General features: G+C 46.0%; 1 protein-coding gene across 1 annotated transcript in view; it reads right to left on the minus strand.

Moving 5' to 3' along the window:
- tenm1 (teneurin transmembrane protein 1) overlaps nucleotides 1-26,739 on the minus strand; it is a 153,030-nt gene that overhangs the window by 19,203 nt on the left and 107,088 nt on the right. The window contains exons 19-24 of the mRNA XM_037462334.2: nucleotides 24,288-24,431; nucleotides 22,864-23,116; nucleotides 21,736-21,756; nucleotides 17,617-17,849; nucleotides 1,913-2,067; nucleotides 213-296 (exon numbers count right to left, since the gene is read on the minus strand). Of these exons, the coding sequence (XP_037318231.2) occupies nucleotides 213-296; nucleotides 1,913-2,067; nucleotides 17,617-17,849; nucleotides 21,736-21,756; nucleotides 22,864-23,116; nucleotides 24,288-24,431 (890 nt within the window). The remainder of the gene's footprint in view (nucleotides 1-212; nucleotides 297-1,912; nucleotides 2,068-17,616; nucleotides 17,850-21,735; nucleotides 21,757-22,863; nucleotides 23,117-24,287; nucleotides 24,432-26,739) is intronic.

Here is a 26,739-nt window from a genome sequence, read left to right on the forward strand (position 1 = left end):
GCACACTGCGTTTCGAGAACATAAACATTCTCTAAAAATAGGGTTGATTGCAGGTTTTCCTTTAAATCAAGGTGCTCTTTTTCTTTGTTTTCTCAGGCGCACTCACTCCAAATGCAGCTTAAGTGACAGCACTGTAAACTGCGTGAAATGCATCTCTTTATTCCTCGCCTCGTGCCGATCGACTTCAGAAATAAACGCTTGTTTTTCTATACCTGTAGGACTATGTTGTTGTCCAGGATGTACAGGGAGTTGTCCAGCGGGTTGATGGCCAGGTCTGTAGGCCACTCCAGGCGCACCTGAGAAGCGACATACATTCATTCAACTACATTTCTAGTAGGAAATAGAAAAGGGGAAGAACAAAGCCGTATTGACAATCTCCCACACAAGAGTAAGTTCCAGGTGATACAAATAATAGCTCCTTAATAACACTGCATTAGGCCCCCTGACCCTCCCTGCTCATGCAAAGGTCAGCGGCAGGCAGGGAGCCTTCCCTGTGTTTATTCAAGACTCGCCTCGGCGCTGTCGCAAATGTCAACCAATAACCGTGATCGCCGCAAGCTCAAATAGCACACCCTGCCCGCGGACGCCGTGGGGGTCAAAGACAGCCAAACCCACACCAGCCACGCCGCTGTCTGTCCCGCTAACGCACACACACAAACACTCAGAGTGTGCGCTACGGAGACGAGGACGGGCTCGCCGAGGTGATTGATGACTCTGAGGATGGATTGGTAAATAAATGGCTCATGTTAAATTGCCACCGACATCTCCAATTATAGGCACTGTCAAATGAGAGAGAAGAGGGTTCACTCCGAAATCCCATTTTAAGGAGGTAGAGAGATTCATCAAACAGGACTCAGTCCGTCCTTAGCCCGAGAAGACACGCTCCACGTCTCTCTCGCTCATGATACTGAACTTTGCAGTGGTGGCAGCCCATCCCTTTTTACAAGTTAGGTTGAGCGGATCCTGCCCAATTAATTTCAAACTGAAAACTCAAGGAAAAACTCAAATCAATACGTTTTATACTCCTCAGGTTCTTTTTTTAAACGGTGGCAATTATCAGAAAATGACACTTAGCGATATTAGTGTATCTGACAGAAGGGATGCCAGCGGATGTTACCTAGCCGGCACGTGCACACTGCTGTGCAGGAGCAGCCGGGCTCTCACCGGGTGTTGAGAAGTCTTGAAGAATTAGAGCTAGAGAGAGGCAAGGCTAGCTTCTATTTTAGAAGTATGAAAGGGGGGGTGGGGGGGGATATGCACATGTAGTATCACTATAGATTAGAGTTCCTTATACAGATATTGAGACTTCATATCGAGTGCTCTTCACTTTGCATAAATTAAAGCGGCGTGGTTTGTCTCGCCGCGCCGAGGTTTCAATCAATACCGATGGCCCAGTGAGGTCGCGGCAGTTCGTTTGAATAAACGAGGACGGAGGGCGAAGGCGTCGCAGAGGGCGATTGCTTACACAAGTGAGGCGACGTGGGCCCCTTTAAAGACATATAAGCGAACCACTGGGATTTCACCACGGCTGAACATGCATACCCACACACACACACACACACACACACACACACGCACACACACACACACACACACACGTGTGGGCCGAGATGCCTCTATAGAGCCGGCGATTCATCTATAATTCAGCTTCTGCTCTAATAGACCTGATATAAGTCAGCAGTGTGATCTCAGGGCTGGCGGATCAAATCTGTGTCTTTGGTCTTTGCTGCACTCCCTTCCTCTCTCTCTATCTCTCGCTCTCTCTCTCTCCCACACATAAACACACAGAAAAAAAAAAGTTGTTGTTGTGGCAATTTAGATTGATCTTTCTTTAATGATCACTGACTGAAAGGGATCAACAAAAATGTGTCTCCGTCTCACTCATTCGGACGAGACTGCGTTGCCAGCCTACCTGGCTGATGTCCATGCGCGCGTCGCAGCTGAGCGGCTGCGTTGACATCAGTCCGTTTGAGCCAATCACAGTGGAGAGCAGACCCCTCTCATTAATCTTCTGAATGGTGGTGCCGTCGACGAAGTAGACGACACCTCTTTTATCCACCGCAATACCTGGAGCGGGGGGAGAGAGAGAGACAGAGAGAGAGAGGCCGGGTGAGCTTTTTTGGAGACGACAGAGGGGGAGCGAGTAGAGGGAGAGAGAACAAAAGGGAAAGGCAAGAGAAGTAGATGGAGAGGGGTGAGTAAGGGGGAGAAGTAGAGTGGAGAGAGGAGAGGGCCTTGGAGAGCCATCCAACTCAGTTAGACATTCAGCTCAGCGTGTGGCTGTCTTATCAAAGGCACTGTGCCACATAAATGTAATTATATTTCCATTCCGCAGCCCACTAAAGGGATTACAACAATGCAACCGGAGGAAGAAGTTATTTGTCACATTGGATGTGAGCAAGGTGCCGCAGTGAACTCTTGACATTTGGCGCATGCACATGTGCAGAGTAATTGTGCATTCACAGGTCCCACTGTGAATATGTGCACGGCACATGTGTAACATATAAAGGGGGCACAGCAGTATGCAGCGAGCGGAGTGAGAGAGGTGAGAGAGAGGGGCAGGTAAGTCCAGGTATTAAAGGTCAGGGCAGACTATGAATCATGTTATGGACGAGGAGCGACCTTCATCGCCGCCTCATCTCTCTACAGAGAACATCCCTCTGACTGAACCCTGCAGCAGCCATAGTCTCCCCCGACTCAACCCTCACCTCTCAGACCGTATGCCGCCAATTCCCCTTTGATTGCTTTCACTTAGCATCATCGACAATAAGCCATAATTCAGTATCTCTACCGACCATCTCCCATGCGGCTCACTGTTGTGCCATTTAAAAAGCATTGACTTTATGGTTTGTCATTAAATCCTGTCAAATTTATATATATATATATATCTCTTCATCTTGGGTTTGCCACGAAGGATATTGGAGAAAAAACCTCCTCGTATATAGCCTTAATAAACCATCAAACTAAATGGTGCAATACAATATGCAGCAAAAGAAACCATCAAAGCAATCAAATGCCAAGTAGTGTATTATGCTTAAAATCTCTTTGCATTAAATGAGAACTTTCATTTGGAGTCATGATGAATAGGAGTGTTCAGTCTCCTTTTGGCTCCCTGAAACAAAGGTTGTTGAGACAGTTCTCAACAGTTCTTGATGGTGAATCAAAACATAGAAGATAAGAATACGGTGGCTGCAGGTGCATATTTCGTGTTGTTGTATAAATGCCGTTTGGACAATTTAGAAAGTATGTTGTATTTATGTTTATAAATGTCAGCTATAAAATAGCAGCTAAACTATGCCAGTTCTCGGTGTCATGCTATACTCGTGCCATATTGTTTTACGTGGTATTTATGTACCTCTTGGTTTTTTCAATGCAGAGGGTAAAATCAAGACTTATAGTTCATGTTATTCATAAAGAAAGGTGTAAGCTAGCTGTCAATTCCTGCCAAGGGGAGGACAGCATGACTTACATTTCCTTTTTTCATTTCATCATATTTTACTTTACTCCCCTTTATTTCTATGCCGGTTGTTTCACCCCCCCCCCCCCCCCCCTCCCCCACTGGGGCGGATGCGCCTCTCCTCGCTCTCCTGCCTCCCCTCGCTCTCCAGCTCTGAGGTCACCTCCTCCTTGACGCGCGATAGCTTTTCTTCTCACGTGACTCCATTCACGTGGAGCGGGGCAGGCGCGCGAAAAAACACGGGGCACCGCCGCCACGACTCTAGATGTGCCAACGTCCTCAAACGCAGCAACCCTGGAAGCGACCCTGGCGGCTCATAAATCGTGCAGGTGGAGTGGGTGTGGGCCGGGGGGGGGGGAGGGCCAGGGTCAGCGTGTTTCCTCCAGAGGCCAGAAGGTGAACTGCAGCGCTCTCCCTCTTGGCCCCTTCATCATCCCTGTGACACAGATAGATTGCACCACCCACACAGCCTCAGCCTCCCCCCCCCCCAAACACCTCTCCTCTCCTCCTCTAGCTGCCCCTCGCTCTCCGTCCTTCCTCACTTGATCTCCTTCCCCTCTCTTTTTGCTCCGCCCCCCCCCCCCCCCCGTTTGCCCCGTGTTGTCCTTTGCTTTGTTTGTTGTTGTTGGTTCGCTCCGCGTATCCTGCCCTGAATGTTATGTGCTAATCAAATAAGGGGCCCCTGACCCTTAAATAATGTCTGCCGCCTGTTTTCCACTGCTGCCGCCTGTTTTTTTTTTCTATTGGTTCCTCTCTGCCTTTCCATTTCTCCCCCTGTCACCTGGCATTACGCGGGAGTGACATCTCCACCCACGGCGCAGTCTCAGCCCACTTAGATCTAAAAGTTGGCACATTCTGCCTGCTCTAACGTCGGCCTCGGATCCTTACAACTTTCCTTTCACTTTTCCATCCATTCCACCCTGAGCCTGTCCCTGATCTTAGGGCTCATAAATCCTGCACAAGGACATGCCGGGGCCGCCAGGACTCTCTCGAAATACGGATTTCTCTTCTGTCCCTCTTTGGATATCACTCATCTACTATAGTTCTATTGACTTCCATTCGAAATTCCCCTCCAGTTTTTTTTTGTTGTTGTTTTTTTGCTTCGCTAACATCCTCTGTGTAGATGCTCAGGATCCTGTGTCTTATGTTCGTACACGCGTTACTAGCGTAAATAGCCGCGGATCCATCAACAACAACACGACTGACGTATTCATCCTCACACAAGCCCAACAATGAAGAACAATAGTTGTTATTGCTCGGCACTGGCGGAAAGGAAAGGATTTCCGTCAGTCGACGTGTTGTTTAAGAGTTTATTCCGCGTGCTTATTGAAAAGGCCGCAGATTAGTCCGCATCCCCGTCAGGGCCTGGATTTCCAGCTGCTGCGAGTAAAGCTGTACGCTTCGTTCAGGGAATTTAGGGTCCCTCTGTATGGCCGATGGATACTCACAAGACATCAAAAGATTTACCCTGTCTCCCCAGGTGGATCTGGCACTCTGATACTCGTGTTTAGAAGCTGGCAGACACACCGGCGGAGAAATAATTGAGATAAATCTCGACTCGACTTGTGAATGGATTTTAGCATCAAAGAAGAGTGAATTAGACGGAGTCGGATTGACCTTGGTAAAAACAGAGGGAGAGAAGAGAGGGGTGGAGGAGAGGATGATGAAGTCACTCTATTCACATTCTTCTCAGATTTAGGTCGAGACACCGCAGGCGGAGAGGAAGAGACAGACAGCAGAAGGAGGGGTGTGAAAGAGGCGAGAGGTGGCGATGACGCGAAGGAAATCGCTACAGTTAACAATTACAGGCCAATGGCTCTCAATCAAAGGCTCCCTTTGTTCTCTGCCCGCGTCAGAAGAATATCAGTTATAACAGCCTCCCTCTGCCATTGAAATACAATCCAATTTGATTAATGCCCTGACGATGGGTCTTAGAGCGCAGAAGTGTTGATTACCGCTATTTGACAAGAGGGGCCCCCGGGGGCTTCCTCCCAGCAGAGAGCAAAAAAGAGGCGAGGGCATCTGTAAGGTGAGAAATGAGATGAGGGGGAAACGAGTAATTACGACAAAAGTTGTAGATAATGTACCTTATTTAGCAACGATAATAGACACGTTACACACCGTGACATAAGGATGTGGTGTGTGTGTGTGTGTGTGTTTGCTGCATACCAACACTAACACCTGAGCTCTCAAGAGTGCAGGATGTCCACCTGCTGGTGCTGTTCGAATTTCCCTTCTACAGTACTTTCAACCTTCAAATGTTGACAGCAAAGCTGCCTCCATGGATCAAAGCGAGAGGAATTGTGAAACTGTACACAAAAAAAAAACATTGGAGTCTGTCAGCCTCGGAAACAACCAACAAAGTGCAAAATAAGCACAAAATCTGCAAAGGGAAACCAACCAATAGGATGTAGTTACCGAGGAGAGAGCATAATGTGTGTATGTAGAGGTGCATTCATATCTGACAGCTACGCATGCATGATGGGGTGAGCCACCCCCCCCCCCCCCCCCCCCTCCCAACACACACACTTTGCCAGCAGCCTGAGGAGAAAGGCCTTCAATGCGCCCTCACATATCCCCAGGCTCAGTGGGTGTTAATGATATGGACTGACATATTATTACAGCATCTAAAAGACGCTAGCTGTAGCTGATTATATCCCACGGTGCAGCTATACACAGTAAGCGTGTGTGACTGACAACTGAAGGCGGACAGGACAGCTTCACCGGCACAGCCGGCCCCCGCGTTCAGGGACGCCGAATATAAATAAAGCAAGCCGCGATTAGCTGAGGGGGGGGGGGGGGGGGGGCAGAAGGTTCGCTACCTGCTGCGGTCCAACTGTAAGCGAGGCTGAAGAACACATTGTTCCAAAGACTCTGGAGCTGGCTGTGTGGCTTACTGTTCCCTTTGATCACTGCTCCCTGAGAGCGCACCACGCTTTTTGAATGCTAGCGCGTGAGCGTGCTAGCTCGCGTTTAGCGACGTGTGTAGGTGTGTGTGTGTGTGTGTGTGCCTTTGTGCGTGCCGTGAAGTCGCTAGGCGAAGAAGATAAGGCATGGGAGTTAATCACATTGTGTGCATATGCAAATATAGAGTGGATAAATCAGAGTGTCTGCAGATGAGAAATTCACACTCCCACACACACACAACTTTTCTCGAAGACTATGAGGTTGCCAAAGAGGACTAAAGGAAACGGTGAAGCGGGGGGGTCTGCACATGCTTGACTATTTCATTTTGCATATGCTTTTTAACTTTTTTTTTTCAAGTACAAATTTGTGTGTGTATATACAGGTATACTGTATATATATCATGCCGCTGTCATTCGCACACAGTACCTGCACACACTACTCTGTGACATCGCTGCCGTGCACTGTGCTGCAAGTGCTGCTTCCAACAGCTCCTACTTTCCCCGACCAATCGATCAATACAAAATAACACCATAAACAGGGACAGGCGTGTATTCGTGCTGGGTCTTTGGTAAGCCGCAATAATTCATGCTTATTGTAATTCATTATTCATTAAAGCCCCAGAGAACAGACAGTGGATTAGTAATTAAGTCTGAATCAGACACTGTGGCTCATCTAATTATCAACCACTATAAGTTTGTTAACCAATTAACCCGTATTAATTAATTATTGATAGTTGCCTTTTTTTTTGTTTTGTTATTAGCTCTTAGCTCTCCAGCACATATATGGCAGACGAGCAAGCCCTGAACTGCATTGAGTTTATTTTTTCAATAGTTGCTTGGAAATTTTGATGCACAATTTTGGGGTGGAAATACGCGACTTGGTAGTGATTGCCTTTGTTTGATGGCAAAAGAGAGATCCAAAGCAATCTTAGTGGCAGCACACAAACTCAATTATAAAAGCAATTGAAATGCTTTGGACTAGAAAGCTGCGTGAAAGGCTGAGGGGATTGGATCAGCGTGGAGCGTCTGCAGATTAGAACACGTGCACTGTGTAGAACATCAGACAAGCACAAGGAGGTCAATAGAGGCCCTTTTACCCAACACGCCATCAAGCCAGTGAGGCTGTGCGGTGGTAGCAGAAGGAAATGGGACCAGATGGGATACACACACACACACACACACACATATTTACCACCCAAAAAAGGATGCGGGGGGGAGCAACACTAAACTACTGTAGATTCTAAACCTCTATATGCGGCTTCCGCTTTAACAGGACAGAGACGTGGCGGTGAGTGAGCCAGAGGCAGCGCCACCACAGTCTTTATCGCAACCATCTAAGCAGCCGTTTCACTTTTTTGCCCCTTCGCCTATCCTCCAAAAGAACTGCGCAAATGTGCTTCCTCGGGGCAGAGAGGGTGGAGGGGAGGGGGGGGGGAGGGTAGGGGAGGGAGGGGGGAGTCTTGCCACTGGTCTCTCGCAGCGCTGCGGGGCGGGAACGTCGCCCAGGTGCAAACGTTTTCCCGGCCCCGTTGTCCTAGTCCCCGTCACACCGTCGCTCACCTCGGGGAGACCTAATGTATTCCGCCGCTCCTCCTGTCAGCTCGCCAGGCCCCCAGTGGGGGCCGACAGGCCGGCTGCCAGCGGCGGCCATCTCCGCCGGTTAACGTGACACAAGCGTGTCACATTTGCCGCGATCACGCTGATGTTTGCCAACCTGACGTACCTTTAACAAGGGCCCCACCATAACTAACTGTGTCTCTTCACTGGGAGAAGCAGATCGGCTCCGGGGACCCACAGGACGTCAATCAAAAAAAGGGAAGGGAAGCAGGCCCGACTCGAACGGGCGCTGCACCTTTGATGCAGCGGCTCAGCCTTTGGCCTCGAGCCCGCATCTCTTATTGACTCGGGGCTTCATTACACACACAGTGAGCTTCAGTAATCTCTCTGAAGCCACCCTACACACTCCGACTACAAACAAGGTAGCTGTCAGTCTGAACAGTGTTCGACCTAATACATTACTCGACCAGCAGGCATTTTACAAGTATAGCCTGGTCTTAGGTCACCATGAATTTGCCTGGACCAAGCCCATTGGCTGTATTTTCTTCGGCGACTTTGTCGACGGGTCCCTTGTTTTTGCAAAGCAGCCCGAGATACTTCTCTTCCTTTTATCTGGTGGACAATCCAGCCACATGACATTGAGCTTTGCCATCAGGCTGTCAACTCGTGTATGCATCACCCTACTTTATAGCGCCTGATTTTTGGGCTCAAGAGGACTTCACATTTACGATTTTCAACTGTCAACGTATGCAATATCCTGTCATTTTTAGACATTTAAAAAAATTGGTTTTGCTTCTGCCTTATTAAATTCAGATTTACCATATGAAACCAGTGGAAATATCAAGATGCCTTCATTTCACCTTATAAACAGATTGCTGGTGCACTAAACCATCTGGGTACATTTTTGAGTTAAGAAGCGCAGATGCACTGGAATTAAGTGAGCTGTAACTCCAAATTGCTTCATCCAATCCTGATCACCACCAAGCACGTTCACAGTTACCGGAGATGGATTTAAACCAATGTGCAGGAAAAACTCCAGATATTACTTTTGTTCAGGGATCCTGGAAGTCAAGAGAGAATCCGATGGGTGTAATTACATCAATTATAGCCAGTAAAATCAGCCACTTGTTGACAGCTGAGTCCTCATTCTGTTTGGAGGAGAATGTCTTATCATATTTGGCCCATGTCTATGTTTCCTGACAAAGCGTCCTCTTGTGGTAAGCTATTACTGATAAAGACTAGACGGAACTAGTTTGACCTTGTTATAGTGCACAAACAAAACAAACAACATTTTTTTTCCAGTGGAGAGAGAGATTTTTTTTTTAACCATATTTTACACCCCGAGTTGAACTAAATAAAATAGTGTGAAAGTAATGACGGCAACAATTCTATTATATCAATGAATAGAGGAAATTGAACTTGGATCAACATCGCATGTTTGACATGCATGAACGAGGCCTTTTCAATGAAAGCCTGTGTGATATATGTGAGCGTGTGTTGTCGGGGGTTAAATTGGGACGGGGCTGTCATGGGCACACAGGCTCATACTCTTTTACGCCGGCCCCTGAACATAACAGGCAGTGTGTGTGTGTGTGTGCGCGCGCTGTGGAGTCCGACTCACAGAGACACGAGTAAAGGAGGGATGGCAGATCGATATGCAGCCCATTTTTTCCATAAAGAAAACCAGGTGGGGTTAAGAATATAAAATATATTTCCCTTTATGTATGTTTGCAGGTGCCATTTTATGTTACTTAACACACTTAGTTAAACTAACTTAGTGTTAAATACTCAAGTAAAAGTCCTGCATTCAGAATACTCATAATAACACAAAAGCATCAACGTACACAAAATAATGCAACTAGAAGTAAAAGACACACATTTTATCGGATTCTAATCTGTGATGAATTAATCTTCAACCCCTTGTTGATGCAGCTGCTAAAGGTGGAGCTTGTTTTAATACTCTATGTAACTATGTACGACTCTGTCAGGAACACTTACATCACATCCGGCAAAGTCCGCCACAAGAACACAAACACCACAGCGGCCACCTTCTCAACGCGCCTGCTCGCCGATGCGCGTCGCGAGTTGCACCAACCGCCGCCGCTTTTCTAATTACCATGGTTGCTGCAGTGAGACAAGCCAGCTGTGGTAGAAAAAGCATCACCCAATGGCGTCTCTCTCTTTCTCTCTCTTTATCTCCCTCGCTCTCTAATTTGCATTATCGTGGAGTATGCTGCTGTTTGCCTTGCTGCGTGATTTATTCATGTGTGTATTATCATTAATGCAGGAATGTCCAGGGGCAAAGACAAAAGCTCGGTCAATGTGAAATGCAACACAGCAGAGGGGCTGTTAAAAAAAAAAAAAAAACTGGGCGCTCGCAAACCCCAATCGTGTAGGTGAAAACACAGCGTGCTTTCTGCGATGCCCTTGTTTGGCCATGCGCTGCTGTTTAAGCCAACAGAAACAATGATCGTTGACCCTCCGGGAGGGACGGCTGCCACAGGGCCAGTTTAATATGCAGATGAGGTGTGGGACGAACGCCCGCTGCCGGATTTAGATGCAAAACACCGGCTTCTCTCCGCCTCTCCATCTCATTTACTCCTTTTCTCTCCCTCTCTTTCCCTCAATTGTTGATTTTTCTTCATACACTTCAGATTTACATTTTTTTATTCTCTGCTGTGCTCACTTCTTCTCCCCTGGCTCCCGCTCCCTCGGAGCTCCCTTCTTTTCTCGATCAATTTAATCCGACCCCCCCCCCTCTCCATCTTGTGAGGCGCAACAATCACTCTGCGCTAACTGCTCAGGGAGCCAAAGGGTAAAATAACAATGGCATATGCGGTCCAAAGTTATAACGCGCAGAGCAGCTGGCGCAGAGGCTACACACCCCGAGGAGATCTTCTGACAGTTCGGGAAGTGGCAGCGACCAGAGAAGTGAAGCGCAAGTCTGATTGGGCCTCGGCGTTTGCAGGACGCCGCCGCGCCGCCGCTCATGTGACTGCGCTGCTCGAGTGGAAGCAGGGGACAGATGTTTGCCGAGTTAATGGGGTTTTTTTCCGACGGAGAAACGCTTCTGTGCACACAGCCATTTCTGTAAGCGAGACCGCCGCCCAACGTGTCAACATATTCATTCGCCCAAGCCGCTATCATGTCAAAAACTGGCCCGAAAACAGGTACAGTACAGCGGGAGGCCTGGCTGCCGTGCACAGAGGTTGGTGGCCGAGGCAGGGATGTGCCATGCGAAGCGTATTCACCCCTGGCTGCGATTTGCTTCTTTTTTTTTTTTTTAAGCTACCGCGCCGTTCCACATGCTAATAGGCGCGACCAGTTTAAAGCCCACTGCTTCATCCGGCGCCCCGGCCCTGCTATCTCAGTTCTGATGGTGTGCCTCGCAGCTGTGGGGCTGAGAGAGAGAGAGAGAGAGAGAGAGAGAGAGACGGGGACAAATGAGTTGTCTCTCTCCGCGCAGGGGGAATAGAGCAACAAGGCAGAAAGAAAGCATCAGAGAGAAAAGAACAGGGGCGAGGGACAGAGAGAGAGAGAGGGGCAAGAGGGAGAAATGTGGTGGCAGCATGTCAGCCTCTGATAAGGGCATTAGTCCGCCCCCTGTGGGTCGGAGTGAGAGACTGCCACTGCAAGCACTGGCACTGCTCACATACGTGCACGCACACGTGTATGCACACACGCATACATGGTCTCTTCGCTCTGTGGATGTCAGCTTTGCTGTCTGGGACCAGTCAACAAATCACAGATAAGACCTGCACACGGCAAACAACATCCAAACTCCCGATTGCTGGAGTCACTCTCGGAGGTCTTCTGTCCAAATATACACACAAGACAGTGACGGCTATTTTTAAACACACACACACGCAAAAAAACAATTATTCACCAAATGTTTGTGGAAATTAAAAGAAAGGAGAGAAAAAAAAGAGCCCTTCATGTTGTTAACAGAGGGAGTCCAGAGACGCGAGCCAAGGCCATTGAATCCTGGGGGACTCACGCCTCTTTCATGTCAGACACGGGATCCATCCTAAATGGAGCAAGGCCCTTTTATTTACCGAGCTAATTGACTGCAGTGGTGCATGTGGAGCCAACTCTAAACAATGCCCTAGATCTTCTATTCAGAAGTGTTTGAAGGACACAGGATAATCCCTGCAGCTTACGCCATGGAGAGACTTTAAACTTGGACGACGGATCTCCAACATTGTTATCTAAATTTAAATTATGGATTACTATACAGCAACGGCTCGCCATGTTGCGAAAACAACATGTCTCACAGCAGGACCGCTGCCGCTACGTCGACACCGGGTGCACCGGCAGGATTCATAGCAGGGAAAAGGAAGGAAGGGTCTAATTTGGATTGAGGAGCTCGCCAGAGTACACGAGACAAGATCAGTGCAGGAGAATCACAGAGCTGCAGCTTCAAAAAAAAAGAAAAAAAAAGAAGAAGAAAAAAAAAAAAGTCACGCAAATTCTCTGTGAAGTCCACCAGTCATTAGCATTGTTAAGAGGGTGCGAGCAGGATGATGAGTGTGGACTGTGGCAGATGGATGACAGGGAACCAGGGGGCTCCGGGCAGAACGCCGAAGTCGGAGCACAATGGCCTTTGAAGTACAGTGAGTCCAAGAGAGGAAAATACCTGACCGTGTGTGAACAAAAGGGGGGGGGGGACGGAATATTGTAGTTCTGTACAAAGACAGCGATGCAGCGTGTCCCGAGGTAGAAGGGAGCACCTACACAGGTAATAACAGTCTTCAGATTATGCGGCAGATTGTAGCAGCGATCCAGCTCCAATCTTGTTTGTCTCTCAGCTTCCTCTGCTTTTTATCAAACCTCCGCTCTTCTATCTGAATACACTCATGGCGTTAGCAGGCCGATAACAATTTGCTGTGAAATTTGGGGCTGCTTGTGTCTTGAAAATAATTGAATAGGCTTCTGAACTACATTAGTTTGCCGAATCGACTGGCGGCTTTTTCTGCCTCCAACGTCACGCTGAGTGTGAGTGACAGGAGAGGCTGTGCAGGAGTGTGGGTGGAGCCGCAGTGACAGGCCTGAGGCCAGTTCTCCCGTGTGGCCCGGGGACCAGGTAGGTGGGCAGGTGTGTGCGTGTGATTGGTGAGGGCAGGAAACGGATGAATTCCCCCTCCATATATATAGATATATGCTATCAGCATTATAGCTGTATAACGATTTGATTAAATGAATAATAGAAAAACAAGCGGAACAATCTGTCCTGTTGATCTCCATGTAACATGATGGAAGACAACAGATGAGACACTTGATAACATGAGGATATGTAAACAAGGTTTTGGTCAGTTCAGTGACACATAGCAAACTACAGCGACGCCTTTACTGTGTTTTCATTCAGTGTAAGTGGTGGAAAGGTGGATACGTTATAATTGATGAATAATTAATTATAACTCATTAGCCGATCAGAGATTATGGCGACATTGATGAATGATAGATGCTGCCGTTCTCTCCTCCTCAACCTTGTTCCCAATTCTTACTCGTCCCTTTTTTCATATTCACCATCATCATTATATATACACGTGTATATATATACACACACACACACACACACACACACATATGTACTGTATATATGGAACTATTACAACAAGTTTCCCATCGACATCATCTGAAGGGAACAATTTCATATGAATAATTAAAAAGCCCAAATAAAACATTGCAGATCTGTTAAAGCCATGTTGTGTTCAGTGTTCAAATGGTTGCACTCTATGTACACACTCTCCGAAGCAATGGATAAAAAAGAAAGAAAACTCCCATGGCTCAGCTTTCCTGTGGGTGACAATGCCTGAGTGATGACAGCAGTCAGAGGAGCCCCGTCACACTCGCTCCCAGACCGGTAGGAAGAAGGGAAATGAAAGCGTGGTACTGATCACCAGCAGCGAAGGCGCACTGCTGGAATCCACTTCTGTCAGCTGATAACTAAGGCGGTAATGATTAACCAATTAAAATCAACACTCCGGGCTTAGTGTCTCAAATATGTGTGCATTATTTTCAAATAGCTAGAACTGGGGTAAAGTCAGGAAGGAATCAGGGCTTAATCTGCAGACTTCTCTGCATTAGGGACGCTAAATAGGACAGGCGTATTTTGGTTGAAGTTTAGCACATACTAGTGCTATTTTCCCTTGCAAGTCAGGGGGAAGCCATTTACAGCTACCTTATTATTCAGGCTATTATTGTCATTTTAATTAAAAGGATCAAATATCCACCCTGTCATGTAAAGGGGAATATATTCTATATTCTGTACATTACAGAAAACTTTCGTCGTTACTCCCTCTGCACCAAGCTGCAGCGGCACAGGCAAAGTAGGTAGGACCGTGTGGGCGTGTATGACTGATATCTAACTTGGCTTTTTGCATCACCTATGGTGGGACAAATTACACGCTTCATGGTATCCTGAGGAGGCTGGCGACCTCAAGTAATTGCTGGCACAACTCCCTCTACCTCTGATCCAATGCCGCCTTCACATCATGGCCAGGGTGGGGGGTGCGGCACGCCGGATGACTTTGCTATTGTGAGAACTACAGAAAGACATTTCTATAAGAGTAGCTGCTATTCCTAATTAGTCCACTGGGGGTTGCGCACTCTGTGATTGAGCGCATACGTTAGACCAGGGGTGCCCAACCAGCTGATTGCCAAAAAATAATCACATCAGGTCATCACGCATGCGCGGCCGACCATGGGAGAAAATGGAGAACTCGAGAATGTGTGGAATGGTTGTGACGGTTTGCTCGCTGCTGACAGATGAGACGCTCGTTGTTCTTAATATTCATTTGTTTTGTGCTCATGGTATGCGGCACTACTACGCGTTATTATTATTTGGGCCTGAACATGGCCTATGATTTTACTGGTCTGTCCCACTTCAGGTCAGAGTGGGCAGCATGTGGCCCCTTACCTACGTTTGAGTTTGACCCCCCCTGTCATACGGGGTGGATCATTGTAAAGATTTTTCCGTGTACACGACATGGCTGTGTGAGAGCAAACTAACAACATGGTATTTTATCCATTGCATTGTGATTATCTTGATTGACAGGCCCAATATGAGGACTCCATGTTTGGTTTTCAGGCACTTCCATTGTATTGTCGTTATTATTATTATTACATGCCAAGTTGAAAACATCAGAGCCTTCATAAAAAACACCGTCCAACTGTAGTTACGAAGAAAAGGGTGTATTGGCCAGGTGGAGAAGAGTTTTCTGTGCTGCAGAGTATTGCTGATGAAAATGCTAATGAGAAGCACCACGGTAAGGATGTGAAGGGTCATCTTCTGGAGGCAAGGATCCTGCAGAGGAACTTAATGAACCTTCGGGCAGATTCTCCGTCCTTTAATTGAGAATTCACTCATTTTTCTGACAAGAAATGGGTTTTCAGTGCACAGCAAGACTAGATTTTCCATGCCCAGGTCCTCTAAGCAGGTTTGAAAATGTTTAATCACCTCCAGCAACTTAGTTGTGAAAGGGGTTTTTCTCAGTGGATTGGATCATAAAGTTCTGTAAACCTCTAACCTTTTCTCTGAAAAGTACACAGCACAGCTAAGAGGTCACTGTGCCGTTTCTACCCTGAAGCTTGACGTTAAAGTCACTGTGGTAGGATGTTAAATCAAGCAGATTTCATTGTGTTATTTTGCAGGACACAACTTTTGGCATTTTTACGACGAAAAAAAAATACAGAAGGGTTATGGAGCATGGTGCTGAAAGCATCAAAAGTTACACCGACCTCCGTCACAACTGTGTCTCATCGCGGTCGTCGTGACTTTGGAGTACACGCCACCCAGGCTAGCTCAGAGAAACGCATTAGCAGCAATACACGGTGAGACGTCGAACCGGGGCAGCAGGTTTCTAAGAGTCACACCAATATCCTTCCCTTCCCTTCCCCTGGTGTGGAAGTCATTCAATACTAAATTGTTCCTTTTTTTTTTGACGCGGAAAAAAATATTCCGCAAGAATCTCAGCAGTGTTTGGTTGATATTCTCCCTCATTTCATCCTCTCACTTTCCCTCGAGCAAGACCAGTCTTTCATTAGGGCCCCTTGGGCCTGCGCTATCTGCTCTGACTGTGTCATTGTTTTCTTTATAATTATTCTCGCTCCACATCCATTCAACCGGTGTATTTTTCTGCTTCTCATCCTCCATGTTCTGGAGATCAATGATTCTTGAGATCAATCTCAATGGGTACGTTTGGTGTCACCGTGACCACTGCTTCATTGGAAATCTCTCTCGTGCCAACGTTTCTTACCCTGTCGTCCTCAAAGAAAAGGCTTTCACTGCTAGCTCTGTTTTTTTTTTTTTTTATTGGCTAATTCAAGCATGTCGTTGAGTCTTTTTCCACCTGGAGCTTCTACATCTGAGCCGACAACAGCAGCCTTCCTGACCGCGGTGACTAGCTCGCAGCCAAACAACGACAGGCGAGCTGATGTTATGGCGACGACTGTCAGTTTGCCGAAAAATATTCTTTCTGGAAGAGAATATTTTCTATTTGAGTCAAGATCAAGGCCAGGCGCTGCGAATGGACCGAAGAACTCATTTTGATTTGTTTTACAAAGAAAAGCGCAGGTGTGCCTCATAACGCTAATAATGGCTTCATTTCAATTCAAGTGTCCCAGTAGGCCTCTATGCACAAAAGCTGGAATCCGAACACCTGAATGGACCGCTGCCATGTTTACTAGTTCTAATAGTCACACTCTTGTTTTCCCCGCTGTGACAAGGCCAGATGGGTGCTGTGGGGAAAAAGGTCTTTCAGTACTTTGGCACAAAGGCAGACAGTTTAATTTGACTACTATTATTATTATTTTTTAGCGGGAGAAACATAAATACTGTATTACCTCCGAAAATCAAAGGCAAACACAAAATTGGTATAACTAAAGAGTGGACACATTAGTTTGCCTGGTTAAATTCCTTCCTTTAATATTCAAAAAGGCTGGTGACAGGGCACAACCAGCATGAATCCATCATTCCCGTCCGAGCTGGTGTCAACTGCTCAGGCTGCCAGTGCTGTGATCCAATTAAACATCATTTTAATGCCACATCATATGAATATGTGGGAGCTAACAGTGAAAGGGCCATTTTACAAATGATATGAGAGGCAACGCTTTACGTGATCAAAACATAACACAGAAAATAAGTCCAAACATGAATGTTTATGTGGGATTTACAACACGGAAGAGAAAGTCAGCACTGTAATTTAGATAATAAATCTAATCCCACTGGAGTTGTAGTGTGATAATCCTTTTTTAACAAAAGATTAGTTCTCAGGGTGTGTCGATTTAAATATTTAATCATTTGTAGACTGTTCAAATTGTTTTGAGTGGAAAGAATATCTCTTAAGAAGGGCAAGAAACAGCAAACGGCCACAGGACGGACCTGAGGCCGGAGGAATTTATTGATGCGGACCTACTGTATAGAATTTCACATGTTAAAAATACTTTACTTCCAGCAGGAAGATAAATCTTGTGTTATAAAAGTGACTTAGTGAGTATCAAAACTAACAAGAGGTAAGGTGAAATACGTGCAGTATATTACATTATTCCAAAGGTCACTGCGATGAGCTGCTTTAATACATAAGAAATGACCTTCAGAAAACCAGGCATGGACTAGTCATCCGGCTAGCTGTGCCACGTATCAGGATCGGAATCAGAATGACTTCATCCACATCCTTTAGATGCGGCGTCTCCTACCTCGGGGGTTATTGAGTGCAGCTTCGGCGGCCTTCCTGCCCTCTCCGCAGTGGGTCTGGTCAAAAGGTAGACACTGCTCCCCCGTCCCGGCCACCACCTCCAGGTTGCGGGAAGGATCTTTTGGCTGGCCCAGGTTCCTCACCCGGTACACCCGGCGGCTGCTGGTGTCCGACACGTATAGGACCTCCCCCATTGGATCCATGGCCAGGTAGTACTTATGGGCGGGGCTGGTGCTGGTGAGATAACGCATCGCCGTTAATGACAAACTCAGTTTAAAGGCAAAGGCAGTTTAGGTATATTTTTTAAAGCCTTTGGGGCTTTTGGTTTGGCTTTTTAGAAAATGTACCAAGAGCAACACAAACAGTGGCTCTTTCAGGAAAATTGCTAATAATAATAATAATAAGCAGCATTCGTGACTAGACAGCACCATCAATTGAAGAAAAGATTTTTAGAGGCAATCAGGTCATCCCAGTGAAAAGCATTTATACGACACCCTCTCGGAGCCAACGTGTTCCTGTGCTGGAACAACAAGACTAATGCCATCCAATTTTAAACAGCACAGACGCCCACGTTAGTAATCTCATTCTTAGGATTTTCTCTGGCGGTGTTATTGAGGACACTAATTTAAAAAGTATTCGACTAACTGTGTCAGGAAGCCAAACTGAGCGAATCCCAACAAATATTCAAAAGACTCACATCACATGAGAGAGAGGGAATAATAAGAACTGTAAGAATCCTTTACACACAACAACCCACAAAGTACCATTTATTAAGTAAACCTAGCGGTGGTCTTTCATTTATGCAGGATCTGTACACAGGAGCTATTCAATAACATCATAATGATACATTTTCAATAAAATCATTTTGAAAACTTGTAACTAAAGGAGACAGGAACCGTGAAGTGTGAAGACAGGACGATGTGACAAGCTGATGCCAGACTGCATTGATGGCTTTAAGAGTTGAATAACACTGATAATGTACGGTGTGAAAAATGCATTTTACACCTAGTGCAGCAAAGGATTATACCTTTAACATCAGACTGGCTCGTTTATTCTTTTGATAAATACAGACATACAGGACATTTAATGTGGGAGCCTCTCAGTTCATGGTTTAGTGCGTTCCCCTTTCTGATGCTCCCCTGTAGTATCTGTATTTTATTTTTAAAACCAGCTAAGATTTCCATGTGCTACTCACGTGTTCATTAGGGACTGTTATATACAGTATAATTGTAAATTATGAATTAAAATAAACGTCAAATGTGCAAGAACTGATCCTGACAACAGGTTATGCCTTTAAGTTGCATGTTTAATTTTCATGTTCTATTCTCTTTATTGCTTCATTTTTATCGCGATTGAACACGGTCCAGAATGATAATAAGCACATCTCAAACCGAGAGCAAGTGTAAATCAGCAGAGACAATTACAGGAAGAGAGGGAGAGAGCACGCAACAAAGGTCCGGACCCAAATTAAACCCAGAACATTTGTGTAGCTAAATTTGTCCCGAGCCGAATGAAACACGTGGACTCGCAATTGTCTTTTGGTCCAGCCGTAATTATTAGTTCACGAGAGGTAAGAAGACAAAAAAACAGTTCATTCGCGCGGTGGAGAGACCACAGTACTTTTTGTGCTGCTCTAATAAGTGAGCCTCGGGCTCTGGGAGACACACACCGTGATCACTGACTTCTTTTACCCCGCTGTCAGATGTGAGCGACGTACTGCACTCCGTGTAGGAGGAGTTCTCACGCTGGGCCTGCAACCACGTAGAGAAGCCTCTGATATTGTCGGGACTTGAACAATACGGTGATTGCAAGTAATTCACACTTCGTTGTAACTAAATGGAGATGCAAACACTGACATCCAATGTCAGCTGGTCAGGTCACAGGCTTTCCTGCCAAGGGCTTACTCGATTAAGAAAATGTAATTATGATGTTGAGAATATTATTGAGAGGTACGGATAAAACTGTGGTTCTAGGAATCCTGGACGACCGCCAAATATCTTGCGTCATGCTTCTGCATAGTCTTCCTCCATTGCTACATTGACATTTTCTGAAGACATGAGACCTTTTTTTAGTTTAAAATGTTTAAAAAGCGATTCTGCTCAGGGCGGCGGTTGCACCCTGTACGGCCCTAACGTGTACTCCAACCCCTTCCTCAGTAACGATATAACCCTTTCTCCCAACCCAGAACCCCCCCAGCAGCTTAGGCAAGGGTTGTGTCAGTCATCCAGTCCGTTAAGTGCAAAACTGTTTACAGAGCTCTGCACTGAACTGCACATGCATCATTTAGACTTGATCCCGAGGGGGTTTCAAAGTGTGCCACTGCTCCGTGCAGCCTATCATATTTGTCGGGCCTCTCGAAGCCACCGCGAGCTGTACGGCTGATTACGACCTTGCTTGTCTCTTTTTCAATGAGATGTTCACGCTACGACTACATTTATCCAGTGGAAGGGAAAGGAGCAACATCAACAAGAAGCAGAGCATCAAAACAAAAAACAAAAACACACCAACAACCCGCCCTGGTTCCCTCTACACAAAATAACAAAACAATGATCAGAGTGGATAGAGAATGTGATCTAGCCGTTCCCGGCTGTCTCTCCGAATCGACTGTCTGGGCTCTCAGATAATATTGTCGAGGACTTCCTCCCTTATTTGCTTTTCTCCTCGCTCAAACTCTTGACGGGGGAGGAGAGACAATGGTTTTATGGTGAGTACTTGCCATATTGTCTCCCCTCGGAGAACACCTTGTTTTGAAGCCCTGACGGCTGATAGGCACTTTGCTGGGGAAGAACGAGGACTGAAAAAGCTTTGAAAGTCGAATATGGATGAATAATTAATGCTTTTGACTTGGGAGAACAATAGTATGGAATAAAAGAGAAACATTAACATCCTTCTAACCGGCAAAAAGCTGCTGCGGGGGGAAAAAAAAGAGGAAGCAGGAGAGACGAAGGAGAAGGAAAAATCTCCAGGGTGAGGAAAGGTTATCCAAAATGCCTTCAATTCAGTTCCTAACACGGCGTAATAACCCCCCCCCCCCACGCCCGTCATCGCCCCAATTCGGGAAAGCCCATTTCTGAAACCAACGGGATATTTCATTAAGCATCGTGAACGTTTGACATTCCCTCCTTTTCAGTGGGGACAGAGATATTGTTAAAGGACGGTTGTGTGTAGATAAAATGAGTTTCAAACCTAGTGGAAAATAAGATTTGAAAAGATATCTGTACGTCTACACCGGGCGACTTTGGCTGGCTTCATTTTCTTATATTCCATTTCATCTAATCAATTGAGCTGCTCCACAATCTTTGCCCCCAGCATGTGTTGAAGTACACACTGAGGTATCAATACCTGGAATCACTGGTTCAGGCTACACAGAAGAATTTGATCCTTTATGCATCACAAGCACATTTGACATTTTCCCATGTGCACACCCACACGTATAGAACCTACGGTAAACACACACCTGGGTTATCCTATTTGCATGCTTGGAAACTTTGGCATGTTGGAGATATGGCATCTTGAAAAATCCTCTTTCCGATAAACCATATCTGTCTCTTGTACAAAAACACCCACAAGCACGCACACAATTGGCTTGATGTAACCTCCCGATAACGGCACGTACACACACACACACACACGCACACACCCCACCCACACACACACACACACAGACACAGGCCCTGTAACATCTGTCTAATCTTTTGTCGAACACAGCGTACAGCGCTCACACCACCATCGAGACTGCGGGCCAGGGACGATGTCGAGGCTGCGCGCTGCGCAAGGCCCCGGCTCGGGGAGCGAGTGAGCTACTGCATTCTCCAAACAGACTCCCATTAATCCCCTAAAAACATGAAATCCTTGACATTTTGGCAGATTTCCATTTGACTAATTTAATATCGACTGAAAAATTTAAAGGGGGATTTGATCCGAATGAAACCTGAGTATGTGCAGGGTTTCCTGTGTAGTGTGTTTGTGGGAAGAGAGGGGAAGTTGGGTCATTGCAATTATGCAATGTGCAGAAAAACAAACCCAGATTTAGGGCTTTGGGGGTTTTTGCAACATGTTCTACACTTGACACGTGTTTTGTGCAGGAACAGTATAGAAGGTGTTAATCACTGGTTCTCACCTGTGTCGGGTGTCCCGGTTCCTGATAATAAGCCATCAAGGAATGTGTAAAAGGGAGAAAAGAGAAGGTAAAGTCATTTATGAGTGAACAAGAGTGATGCAGAATTTCATAGGCTACAATCAGCAAACTCTCCCATATTAAAATGGGATTAGGGTTGATTTAGAAGGCTGTATTATTTCACACGTATTAACTTAAAAAAAAGCTTATTTAACATTCTCACAGAGGAAAGGAAAGTATCAAATTGAGATTGTAGCGCCTGCAGCGCAGCAGCAGATTTCACGTCATAATCCACACAAGAAGAATCTTTGTTTCACATCAGTCACTTTTGTATCTTTGAGAGGTAGACTGCAGCCTGTGATCTCTGAATCCCGTGCGCTTTTACCATGAAGACAACCGTCAGAATGTATTCTGTTGAGAACAAACAGATCACACTAGCGGATGCCAGACCCGAGCCAATGCCATGCTAACCCCCGTCAACTAAGGAAACTTGGTAGTAATTGTGCTCGACTCAATCCCCAGCTCCAAATCCCACCACGTCTTGTAATGGCAAAATATAATGATGCCATAATGTTCTATTAGATTAATGTCTAAAACCAATCGTGACTTTAATTCTGAGGAAGTCCCAAGACCCCAGCTGTGTGGGAACGATCTAAACAGAATAATCTCAAAGCACCTCTCCTCTTTGATCCCATTTGTCTTTGCATAACACCGCTGCGTGGAGGAAGGAGAAGGTGTGAACTTCTTTGGCTATTGTCCTAGATCTAATCAAACATCTGTTGTAAGCATCTTGAGTTTCCCTTCAAGTCTGAGACCTCCTTGCCTGTCTCAAACTCTTTAGCATAACAAAACCAAGGTGTTAACCCTGTCGATGTATAAATATAGCCATGTTCCTCTCAAACATTAAGAAGGAGCTTGCCACTGCCTGTCCATGTGTAGCTGTCGCAGGCCTCTTCTTCCTTGCAAGAAATAAACGGAAAATGCAACTTTGATTGACAAGAGACTTTTCAACTGATTCCCGATTGCACGAGAAAATCTTCCACAACAGTCTTTACCCAGTGTGGGAGAGCCCTGCGCAGATCAAGCCCGCTCCTAATCAACTCGCACACGCAACGACAGGGGGACCCTCACTTGAGCTCCAGTATGGTTCTGGTGTATCCGTCAGGATGGATCCTGCGGATGAAGTTGAAGTCGCCTACGTAGAGGGAGCCGTCGGGGCCACTGGCCAGCGCCACGGGAGCAAACAGCATCATGTCCCGGGCGGCGCCGCTGCAGCTCGGGCCGCAGGGGACGCTCCGGTAAAACCCGTTCCCCATCACGGTGCTGATCACAGGAGGCTGCTGGGAGAGGAAGACGTTCTCGCCGTTTCCCTTGTGAAGGATACCTGGGGAGGGAGGGAGGGAGGGAGGGAGGAATGGAATGAGCTCCTTTTAAAAAAGGCCTACACGACTCAACCGGCTTCTTGTTACGTGATTTCACATGACAGATTTATTTTGGTTTAGTCGGAGCTCCTGTCACTGGTTTTAGGTCTGTAGTCATTTGAGAAAAAAAGACGTGACATTTTCATCTCTGCACTGAGCACTGTCATAGATATACAGTATATTTGAATAGTAAAAAGAGAAAGTATGAACATTTATGTGAACAGAACACCCGGCTGTACTGCGGCAGTCTGCCCGCTTTACTCAGAATCTGGCGCGAGCTCCCGGTGATCACATTCCGCTCCGCTTCCGACTCATTCGACGGTAAACATCTGTGCTCCTGTTGATCCGAGTGGACAGCAGCCCGCTAACCCCCCCCCCGCCTGGCTGAGTGACATTCACTGAATGGGAAATGGCCACCAGTGTCTGTGGGGCCATCAATGGATGAAATGATGGGGTTTCTCCGGTCTGCGTAGCGGCGGAGGGGAACCTGCTTGTAGGGAAACAGGCCCCTGAGACAGTCAGCACACGCACCGACCACTTTAGATTTTAAATGACGCATATCAGGAGCCATTCTCTGCACCAATCTGTATCTAGCGTTATTATAATCTGAAAAGTGATGTGGTTGTTTTGTTGTTCAAACTGCAGCCACGCTGCCCCGATGATGCTCTTAAATAAATAAATCATTTACATTCATTATGTCCTGAACTACTTTGATTGTTGCATATTCAGTAAGAGCTATTGTATGCAGTGGGTACTTGAATAAGTGCTCAATATTTTATAAGGTCTTTAATAATATCAATATTTATGGTGTTGGTCTGTTGGTAGTAGAGTACGAAAAAGCCAGTCACCCGAAACTTTACTTCAAAAAGCAGTAAAAGTAAATCTTTTGTAGTTACTACTGAATGCATGTGAAATAAAGTAAACTAAACTTTTGTCTTGTAGCATTCTGATCTTTGTGTATATGTATTTGGTAACAATGTGTGTGATTGAGTCAAAGGGAGCCAAACGGTTTTTTCTTTAAAAAAGAAATGGTGAATATAAATATATAAATATAATAATATGAACATGAGCTTGAACGGTCAGTTAACCTCCATATGGTGAAAATGATACACAAGTAAAAAAAAATTCTCTCACCGCTGCGTATGTTGAGGGCGTGGTGCTTGTCCAGAGACCACCCTCCCAGGTTGGAGGGCACCAGCTCAAATCCCTGCATCAGTGCGGTCCTCCTCTCCCATTGGATGACGCCGGGACACGACTCGTACTCGTAGCCGACAGACACTGAAATGCAAAAACACACACACACACACACACAGAGACAAGGGCTTGATATTACTCACAAAAGTTCTGTTGACCTGCAATGTCTTAGCACACAAAAGGACTGTCTGGTACATAACCTCACAGGCGGACATTAAACGTGGGCCTCTCACCCCAAACTGTCCCGTAATGAGCGCTGAGACGGATGAAAGGACTTTGGCGAGACCTCATCAGTGCGTGTGTTTGAGAGGGATCAGTGAGAAGTGGAAGCGTAATCAGGAGGAGCCCGTCTTCACGGAGGAGGCCTAGAATTAGCTGCCCGGCCTCTTAGTTGTAATGATACCCTGTGCAGCTTCCCACTACAACCAACAACAGATTGAACTATGTTTGAAAAGGCAGCCGCTGACAAAGGCCTGGAAGATCTACTTGACATGCAGACACACCAACGCACACGTCATCACCCTTTTTCATATCCTGTGTCTCATCAACACAATTGCCTTTTTGAAGCTACACTCGGTGACTCAATCATTTGTTTGTATAAAAATATTGATCACTGCTTTTAGTGAGTCATTTTCCTCCCACATGCAGAGTTCTGGATTGCTGGGGAGAAACCTTCATTCTAAAGTGACTTTTCACTGCGGGAGCAGTGAAGCTAAGTATTCCGTCTTAAGTAACCTGTTCCTTCTCTGCATGTTCTCTGCTCTTCATATGGCATTGGGATGTCATGATATAAAACATGACGAAATGCTGGTTAAAAGGTATAATTAAAGCAGTAGGAGTTCCATTTATGGAAAGTATAACAAAGCTTGGTTTAAGGTAATGATATGCCGTAGAGTTAGAACAGCTGACAGGTCTTACGTGAACACGCTGGAGGAAAAGCCGTCTCTCTCAATCACTGTTCTGCACTGATCTCTCTGTCCTTCCTTGCTTCACTGTGAACCTGCGGGCCTGTGAATCCATGTGCATTTAAGGGAACTGGGGATCAAATGCAGCATAAAGACTTGGAGAAATGGTGGAAAAAGAAGACATTTGGGAGGGAAAATAATTGGTGACTTGGGACACTGGGGTCTTGTGGAAAAAAAAAAAGAAACAGTAAATTGTTTGACAAACGTTGGTTGTCCAGAAACTCGTCTAATTACATTCCAGAGCTTCATTAGTTTCAATTTGGTGTGTCCTTCCCTCCAATATGCTTCTGGTCTTGAGTTTCTGAAGGACAAAAACAGAACTGAGGCGCTGGTATTATTTTGAGAAGTCAAATAGACATCTCTTTAAAATGTAACATATTTAGGAATTTCTCGTGAGCCCCTCTTGAAGAACTTTCTTCATGGCCTGAAAAAGAATCCATCCTTACAAAAATAATGCATCAAGGGTTTCTATAAATACATCGCCGTCATCAGGGACACTATCCCGTAAATGATAAAAAAGAAACAAGCTACAATAACACTGATTTTATGCGAGGAACAAGGCTTTTTCCAGGACAAAACGGGCAAAGCAATCTCACAGGGACAGTGTTTTGAGAAGTGCTTCACAACCGAATATTACCATGGCTGTATGCAGACGTGACACACACACATCAGCTCAGGTACACACCCTCTCCTTGTCTCTCAGAAACAATGCCCATGAACACTATAATACATGAATGCACACTCAATATCTCAGAGGTGAAAGCTTTCATTCCCCTCTGCTGAAGCCTCAGGCAATGTGTTCACCTAAGCAAACAGAGCATGATCTCCTTTCCTCTTGTTCTCCCTGGCTCTGTGTGAACACATGGAGTGTGTGTGTGTGTGTGTGTGTGTGTGTGGACGGGCACACGTGTCATCGGCTGCTGTGTTGTTGTGCCAACAAAGCATCGGGATAGATTAGCGGAGGGAGAGAGAAGGCACAGGCTGATGCCTCTAATATTTAAGGCTAAATGTGGTAAATTTGAAAAATAAACTGTTCTTTTTATATCCAAGTACCCAACTGGTACTTTGTGCCTTCACCTCAACTAAAAGTATAAAAAGGAGGTACTCAACATTAACTTGGCGCACCCAAATAGCAGCCTAGAAAAAACCTTAAAATAGGCTGCATTGAAAACAAGGCCAAAGCCTCCAGTGAGAGAGAGGCACATCCACATCCAGTCTTTGGGCAATGTGTTGGTACCGTCGTGTACTAGATTTTAGTACATTTATTTGTGAAAACTCGTTTATCATTTTTCTGTCTTTATTAATTGCGGCTCTGTCATCTCAGACAGTGTCTACTAACACCCTCTCCGTTCCTCTAGGACAGAGGTGCCCAATAAGTCGGCAGATCGCCTGCCATTAAAAAAACAAATCACATCACGCATGAAACC

The sequence above is a fragment of the Pungitius pungitius genome, chromosome 2, assembly GCF_949316345.1.
Source record: "Pungitius pungitius chromosome 2, fPunPun2.1, whole genome shotgun sequence".
NCBI classification, from domain to species: Eukaryota; Metazoa; Chordata; class Actinopteri; order Perciformes; family Gasterosteidae; genus Pungitius; species Pungitius pungitius.